This window comes from Galeopterus variegatus, unplaced genomic scaffold (genome assembly GCF_000696425.1).
Source record: "Galeopterus variegatus unplaced genomic scaffold, G_variegatus-3.0.2 Scaffold10410, whole genome shotgun sequence".
Lineage (NCBI taxonomy): Eukaryota > Metazoa > Chordata > Mammalia > Dermoptera > Cynocephalidae > Galeopterus > Galeopterus variegatus.
This window is the reverse complement of record NW_007736521.1, coordinates 43,996-52,068: the sequence shown is the minus strand read 5'-3', so window position 1 is coordinate 52,068 and position 8,073 is coordinate 43,996. Positions and strand designations below refer to the sequence as shown.

At 49.5% G+C, this 8,073-nt stretch overlaps 1 protein-coding gene and 1 pseudogene across 1 annotated transcript; both read right to left on the bottom strand.

The window, feature by feature from the left end:
* Positions 1-1,164: 1,164 nt before the first annotated feature.
* LOC103609985 lies at positions 1,165-3,474 on the bottom strand (annotated as a pseudogene).
* Positions 3,475-3,523: 49 nt separating this feature from the next.
* On the bottom strand, positions 3,524-6,354 carry LOC103609984 (protocadherin Fat 4-like). The gene is made up of 2 exons (XM_008594236.1): positions 3,658-6,354; positions 3,524-3,562 (listed from the first exon to the last, which is right to left on the bottom strand). Exons 1-2 carry the CDS (start codon positions 6,352-6,354, stop codon positions 3,524-3,526), a joined length of 2,736 nt encoding a protein of 911 aa, XP_008592458.1.
* Positions 6,355-8,073: the final 1,719 nt, after the last annotated feature.

The following is an 8,073-nucleotide window of genomic DNA, read 5'->3' as shown; positions in this document are numbered from 1 at the left end:
TCATAAGGAATTTACAAAAGATAATAATAAATGAACATTTTAAATAAAGAAAATCTCCCACTATTCCCCACCCACCCAAAAAAAGGAAGCAAGAGAAAGAGATGCATGAGCTTCAATTTTACTAGCATGTTGAGTCTGGGTCACTGCCAACCATCACAAACCACATTTGATATTTTATGTTTTTGGCTGAGTGACACTAGAATGTCTTTGAGGGGAGTGGAAAGGGAGAAAAAGAGCTCATAAAACAGCAAACAAGAACTTTCCAGAGTATAGCTATATCATTTCTAATTGCTTATCAAAACAACATTGGAAGTAGTTCAATTAAAAAACAAATCAATGATACATGGACGTAGTAGCCTAAAATGTGCCCCAGGAAAGGTCAAGCTTGGAATTTTTTCGGCTTATGTTATGAAACACTGATTTCTTACCCACCAGCAGACAGAACAACATGTACCTATACCATGGCATTGAGTAACAGATTTGTCTCAAGAAACAGCCTCTAATCTCTTTTCATTCACAGCACATTTCATGCTTTAGTTTAAGAGGGAAGAGAAAGATTACTCTAAGTCAGAAGATAGTGCCTAAAATGTTAAGGCAGATGAGATCAGGAATCTCCCAAAACTTGGCTCAGCACATTAAAATTAGTCACTGTCTATAAAGAAACTGCCAAGACTGCTGAGGATGTGAAAGTTAATACCATCCTGATGTAATCTGTCAGTTCATCCTCTACCGCCACTCCCCCTAAAAAGCTATGGTATGATGCTGGTTTCTGCCAAAGCTCCTCATTTTGGAATAGGAATTTCTTAATTCTGAAATTGCCCATCCTCTAGACAACTTCCTCACTGAGAGGTGTTGAGGTTAGTTCACTGATTTAGCTTAGATAGATGGGTATTTTTTTCACTCTGAAATGGTTAAATAATTCTCCTTAGTCTTATACATGTGATTGCTAAGAGGTAAAATATAAAGTGAAAAAAATGTTTATTGTTTAGTTTTAACCAGAATTAAAGCTAAATTTTATGTAATTCTTCATTAGTCTTTGTGATAAGACATTTGGATGTGTTCCTGCTTGTAAAATTAACAATAAACAATAAAGATAGATAATTACAGGAAGTAAATATAAAGGGAATGATCTTTGTAAATAGCACATCAACAAATAATAAATGACTACAAAATCATTACCTCTGCTCTCTGTGTTCTGGGGAAAGCAGTGGATTTTTCTATGGCATAAACATCCACCAGGTAAAGACATGCTCCTTGCTCCCGGTCCAGAATGGCTGCAGTCTGAATTGTGCCAGTATGTCGTCCAATAGTAAAAAGACGTCCAACAGTTTTTTCCTCACAACGAACTGAAACAATATAATACTCCACTGAGGCTTCAGATCCTCTGGGGCTTGAGGCCTCTATTGATATTACATTGGTGCCAATGGGTTCCCCTTCCTTCAAATTAGTTATATATTTGGGTTGAGTAAAAACAGGTCCATCAAGGCCCTGAAGAATGACAGTCAACTCGGTGGTTGATTTCCTCCTTTCAGGGCCCAGGTCTGTTGCTGAAACTATGAGGTTGTAGATCAGCTGTGAAGGCACCAGTGCGGAAGCCACTCTCAAGTCCCCACTGTAACGATCCACAATAAAGGTGTCTGTGTCCCCATTGATGATCTCATACTCCACCTCTCCATTAGCACCTTCATCTGGGTCGGCAGCCATAATTGTTGTCAGAACAGAACCAATCACAGCTGAAGGGTCTGCAGCAAGAGCATTTTGTGATATAAACATTGGGACATTGTCATTGAGGTCTGTAACCAAAATGGTCACATTTTTCAAAGCATACCGTCTAGTTTCTATGGGCACAGCTTGATCATTGGCTTTTATGGTCAACTCAAAGAGATTAGCAAATTCACGATCTATTTCAGCATTAGTATATATTGTCCCTTTGACTTCATCTATGCCAAAGTGGTTGCCTCTTGGCATCTGTTGAATGATTGTGTAGGAGAGTTGCCCATTAATATCTGCATCAGGGTCATGAGCAGTCACCAAAATGACAGAGGTACCGATGGGAATGTTTTCAACAATAGACTTGAAAATATCACCAGGAGGAAAGCTAGGAGGATTGTCATTAAAGTCCCTCACGTGTATAACCACTGACATTGTAGATGAACGAGGAGGCCTTCCTTGGTCTTTTGCTGTTATATTTAATTTGTACAAAGACTGTGTTTCAAAGTCCAATTTTTTGGCAAGAAAAATACTCCCAGTGTTTGGGCTAATGCTAAAAGTTCCATGGTTGTTAGTCCCAGTAATACTGTAATGTAAATCAGCATTGTCACCCGAATCAGAATCAGTTGCAGTAACAGAGGACACAAGTTCACCAATTCTCATGTTTTCCAAAACATCAATAAATAGTGTTGATTTAGGGAAAGATGGGGTATTGTCATTTTCATCTAAAATATCGATATTTAAGGTACAGGTTGAATTGAGGGAGATTGTCCCTGAATCCACTGCTTGAATTACAAGGGAATATGCAGGTGTTGCTTCATAGTCTAATTTGCCAATTAGTGTGACCTGACCAGAGGTACTGTCTATAGCAAACTGTCTTTCATCATTTCCTTTTGTTATAGAATAATGAATAAGTCCATTATTACCTTCATCAACATCCGAGGCAGATACTCTTAAAACTTGTGTCAGGTTGGCTGCTGACTCTGATATTGTAGCTTGGTAAAAGTCTTTCAAAAATTTGGGAGCATTATCATTTATATCCTTCATGTAAACATGGACAGTGGCCTGATCCTTGAGAGGCTGGGGAAGCCCCTGATCTGTTGCTATGACTGTAAAGCTAAATACTGCAGTCCCTCTCCGCCTCATGAGAGACTCCCTGTCAAACTGATGAGTATTTGTAATTTCCCCACTGATAGCATGCAACTCAAAATATGGCTGCACCATTTCAAAAGAATACCTTACTTCTCCATTTGGCCCAAAGTCTTTATCTACAGCACTTACTTTGCCCACAAATGACCCAGCTCTCTGCTCCTCTTCAAAGTAAAATGTGTAATTGGTGCTGTTAAAAAGAGGTCTGTTATCATTTACATCTTCTAAAATTATAGTAACATTCACAGTAGCACTAAGGGGTTCCACTGCTCTGTCAGAGGCAACAACCAGTAAAACATATCTGTCCTGAAGTTCACGGTCCAGTTCACTCTTTATATACAATTGACCATCTGGGAATATGCCAAAAGCATCCCCTGTATTTCCTTCAGCAATGGTATATGCAATTTCACCATTTGCTCCTGAGTCCTTATCAGAAGCTTGCACTTTAAAGAATCGAGAATTCACAGGTTCTGATTCAGAAAGGGTCACCTCATAAGAAAGTTGGTCAAACACTGGTGGATTGTCATTTACATCATGGACATAAACTGTTAAGATGACACTAGAGGAGCGCTGTGGAACACCCATATCAGATGCCAAGATTTCTATTTGGTAAGACCCAGAATGAACATCCAAGGGTCCTAGTAGACTGATATTACCATTCTTTTCATTGATAGCAAATAGGTTCTTGGGGTTTTGCTTCAGGCTATAGAATACCATGCCATTGACACCTTCATCGGGGTCCACGGCTTTGGCTTGGAAAATGCTATGACCTGCCTGCCAATTCTCCACCACATTTACACTCTCTACTGCCTGAAGGAAATGGGGAGAATTGTCATTTAAGTCCTTCACTGTTATGTTAACTATAGTATCTCCAGTCACTGTGCCCCCACTGGCCACTACTTTCAGCTGATAAAAGGATTGCTCTTCTCTGTCAATCACACTTGCTGTGGTAAGCTGCCCAGTGACCTGATTGATAGCGAACATACCTTTCTGATCCCCAGTAGTAATAAGATAACTGATGTTGGAATTGAGATCCATGGTGGATGCAGACACACTACCCACATGATAGCCCAGAGCAACGTTCTCAAAAACCACGAAGCTGTAGGCAGCCTGGCTGAACACAGGTGGGTTGTCCTGAGTGTCCAGTACAGTGATGGTTACTATTGCCTGGTTGGTAGATTGTAAATTGCCACCATCAGTAGCCACTATTTGCAACTGGTAAGCTGTTTTTTCTTCTCTGTCTAGGGCCATTCTCGTAGAAATAACCCCACTCTGAGCATTGACCTGAAACCGAGACCTGTCCCCAGCTGATATACTATATTTGACAGTTCCATTGGGACCCAAGTCTGGGTCAGTGGCAGACACTGTGGTGATGTAGCTACCTCCAGGCTCATTCTCCTGAATGAGAGCAAAGTATTGGACTGGGTAGAACACGGGGCTGTTGTCATTCATATCCAGAAGACTCACATTTATGCGAGCCATTGATGACTGAGGAGGGGAGCCCAGATCTGTGGCCAGAACCAGCAGGGAGTAGAAGGCTTGCTCCTCCCTGTCTAAGGAGGAGATGGTACTTAACTTTCCAGACACAGGATCCAGACGAAAGGACCTCTGGTCAGTCTCAGACTCTTGCAGGGAGAAGCGCACTGTCCCATTGTCACCCAGGTCCCCATCAGTTGCCCCGAGCACCAGTAGTTCTGTCCCCGTTGGGGCATTCTCAGCCACAGATACATCATACCCTTCTGGCTGGCTAAATACTGGCTTCTCGTCATTCACATCCAGTAGAGTTACTACAAGCTGGGCATAGGAAACCTTGGGGTGGACTCCCTGGTCCCGAGCACTGATATTCAGTACAATCTGGGAAGCAAGCTCACGGTCCAGGCCCCCAGAAGCCCCAGTGGTCACCAGACCACTATGTTCACTGATATGGAACCATCCGAGTCCATTGCCAGAGACGATGCTGTAACGCAGATTAGCATTGAGACCAGAGTCGCCATCTGTGGCGGATACTCCACTCACATAACTTCCCGGAGGCGCCTCCTCGCTCAGGTTCACTCTGTACACCTGCTGCGCAAAGACAGGCGGATGGTCATTGATGTCATTGACGAAAATCACCAGGCTTGCCACAGACGAGCGCGCCTGGACCGCGGCGGCAGGGGGCGCCCCGTAGTTGTCAGACACGGAAACTGTGAGGTTATAGGAAGGGATGCGCTCCCGGTCCAGGGCACTGGCCACTTTGATTAGGCTCAGGTTCGGCACTTTGCTGCTCTGCACCTCAAAGTGGCGCTGCTCATTGCCCCCAAGAATCTGCACGGAGATGTTCCCGTTGGCCGCGGGGGAATCTGCGTCGGTCACGGTGAGCAGAGCCACCACAGTGCCCACTTGCGCATTCTCATCTACCGAGGCGTAGCGCGAAGTGGCAGGGAAGTAGCGGAACTTCACTACAGGGTCGTTGTCGTTCACGTCCAATAGCTGAATCAGCGCCTCGGCACGCCCCGTGAGCGAAGGCACGCCTCCGTCCATCGCCTGCACCGTAAGCGAGTACTGCCGCCGGGCCTCAAAGTCCAGGGGCTCCCGCACCGTGATAAGCCCCGTCTCCGGATCCATTTGGAAGGGGGTTCCCTCGTCCTGCAGCCGATAACGGATGTCCGCGTTGGTGCCCTCGTCCGCGTCCGCCGCCGCCACCTGGAGGACGCTGGAGCCCACAACCGCGTCCTCAGGCACCCCCGCCTGGTAGTGAGAACTACCAAAAACCGGGGGGTTGTCATTAATATCCTGTACAGTCACATTTACCTGAAGGTAGCCCCGCCGCTTTGGTTCGCCCTTGTCCTCCACTTCCACCAAGAGCTGGTACTGCGGGGTTACCTCGCGGTCCAGCCCGCCCTTGGACACCAGATGCAGAAATGCGCCCTCGCCACTCGGGTTTAGAGTGATGTCCAGGCGAAAGCGGCCCGCCTCGTTGCCCCGGATGATGCGGTACGAGCGGTGGTCCACACCATTGGAGCCGATGTCCGAGTCGGTAGCGGTGTCCAAGATGACTTGGCGCCCGCTGCTACTGTCCTCCTTGAAAGTGACCACAATCGAGGGGTCTGGGAAGACGGGGGCGTTGTCGTTGAGGTCCCGCACCAGCACTCGCACTTCGGTAGGGTAGGTGGGCGCGCTGGAAAGGACCACCAGGTTGATCACGTCGCTGGGCAGGCTTTCGCGGTCGATGGTGGCGGTGGTGTACAGGGCTCCGGTGCTACTGTTTATGGAAAACAGGGCGTGGCTTTCGCTGAGCCGGTAGGTGAAGCCGGGGCGCGTCTGGATGGTGCCTACCAGAGTGCCAGGAGGTTGCTCTTCCAGCACTTGGAACACCTGGCGCTGCTCGGCCCCTAGGACCAAGGCCGACCCCGGGAGCAGTGACAGCAGCCAAAACACTCGAAGGAGCTGAAATACAGATACAGTGTGCAGCGGTAGCCACGGGCGGCCAGGAACCCTGCCTGCTGCCAAGTCCATGGTCCTGGCTCCCTGAAAAGGAGTGATGAAGAGAAGGAAGGAGTGAGGCAAACTGAAAGATATTTACAGAGATAAAGTAGTGGCAGCAAAAATTCAGTCGATTGCTCGGCCTGAGACCTCTGCTATTTCAAAGAACATCCAGTCCAGTAAAAGCAAGTCGCATCTGCCAAAAGTTCCAGGTAGTCGAACGAAGTGCAAGAGAGATACAGTGGCGAAAAGCGGCAGGGCAATCCGCGGAACACTCCTGAGAGTTGGGTTCCCAGAAAAGTTTCTAAAATCTCTTATATTCCCCGCCCCCCCTTTACTTTGTTTTTGAATCCAGAGTCTGAGCGTTTTCGCCCGGGTGGATGTGACTTGGTAGACGTTGCCTGTATTTAAGGTATACGAGGAATCATTGCAAACAATTGTCTTCAGAAACTTTAGAACTTACCCACAGTGAAGAACGTGAAGAGGGAAGAACAAACGTCGGTAGCAACTGGAAGCACAACCGCGCACCGTGGAGGGGGCGGGAGAGAACCGCGAGAACCGAATTCCTTTCCCAAAGCTGGAGACGAGGGATTTCCTCGAGTCCCCGATCCTCCACAATGCTGCAACGCCCCTCCAGTAGGGCTCTAGCAGCGGCCGCTGAGGCCCAGGCGGCGGCGTCTGCGCGCGGGCAGCTCGGGAACTGCGTTCCAAGCGCTCGCGTTCGCGCCCTGGCTCCGGTGCCCAGGAGCGCTCAGCTCCGTCCTTTCCCCTCCAGCAGCCGCCGCCGTCGCCGCCCCTGCTGCGGCTTCGAGCCCGTAGTCGGGCACAGGCAACTGCCAGCTCTCCTCGGCATTTTTCACCTCTTCCAGGACGCCTGCCGACCCATTATTTGTACATCCACATCGAGCGCAGGTTTCCCTTTCTTCTCGGCCTCGCAGGGGTCGGGCAGGAGCGGCGCGCAGTCCCCGAGTCCCCTCCCCTCACCATGCCAGGGGTTCGTTCTCCGGCGGCCGCGTTCAGCAGGCCACCCTAGTGCGCCTCGCCCCTGCCCGCGTTATCTTTGCTTTTACTGTCCCGTGTCAGTTTCACTTTGTAATCCACAGGGCTTTTTGTTTGGGGCGGGGGCTGGTTGGTCCCTCTTTCTCCTTCACCCTTGGCGGTGGAGGCGGGGAAGTCGGCGCTGGGCTGTGGCGGCGCCCTCCGCGGCTCCGGACGGCGCCTGTCAGCGCTCTCCTGCTCGCCTGCCGGGGCTGAGGGCTGCACAGCTGTGGAGCTAGAGCTCGGGGAGCCCCTCTCAACCTCCGCCCGCTCCCTCGCACTCTCCCCGCCCCTTCCCTGCGGTGCGCACGCACACACACACACACACACGCACACACACACGCACCGCGTCGCCGAAACACAAACAGAGGGGGCGGGAGACCGCGAGCTGGAGCGGGACGCAGAAACTTTGCTCGCCACTCATTGATCCCCGCACTTTAGTTCGCCCGGACTCCCCCTAGCTCCGGGTCCTGTCACCTACCGCCCCTCCCTCGCCCCAGCCCCATTGGGCCGGAGCTGAAGCAGCCCCGCCTGGCACTCCTACCGCGAGCGCCCCCCCGCCTTGCCCGGCCTGCGACTGGCTGGTCGGGATGCTAATCACTCCAGGCTCCCGGGGGGCTGGAGGAGGTCTGCTGTGCAAGCCCTGCGAGGCGGAGGCGCTAAGAAGGGGGGCGATTTTTTTTTTTTTTTTTTTTTCTTTTTGGTCAAATCTTG

What these genes read in the sequence shown, in the direction of transcription:
- LOC103609984 (XM_008594236.1), bottom strand. Translation starts at nt 6,354, where the DNA reads ATGGACTTGGCAGCAGGCAGGGTTCCTGGCCGCCCGTGGCTACCGCTG. An exon ending in TCCTTCAGGCAGTAGAGAGT is followed by an intron (nt 3,563 to 3,657) that starts GTAAATGTGGTG and finishes GGTATTCTATAG; the next exon opens with CCTGAAGCAAAACCCCAAGA.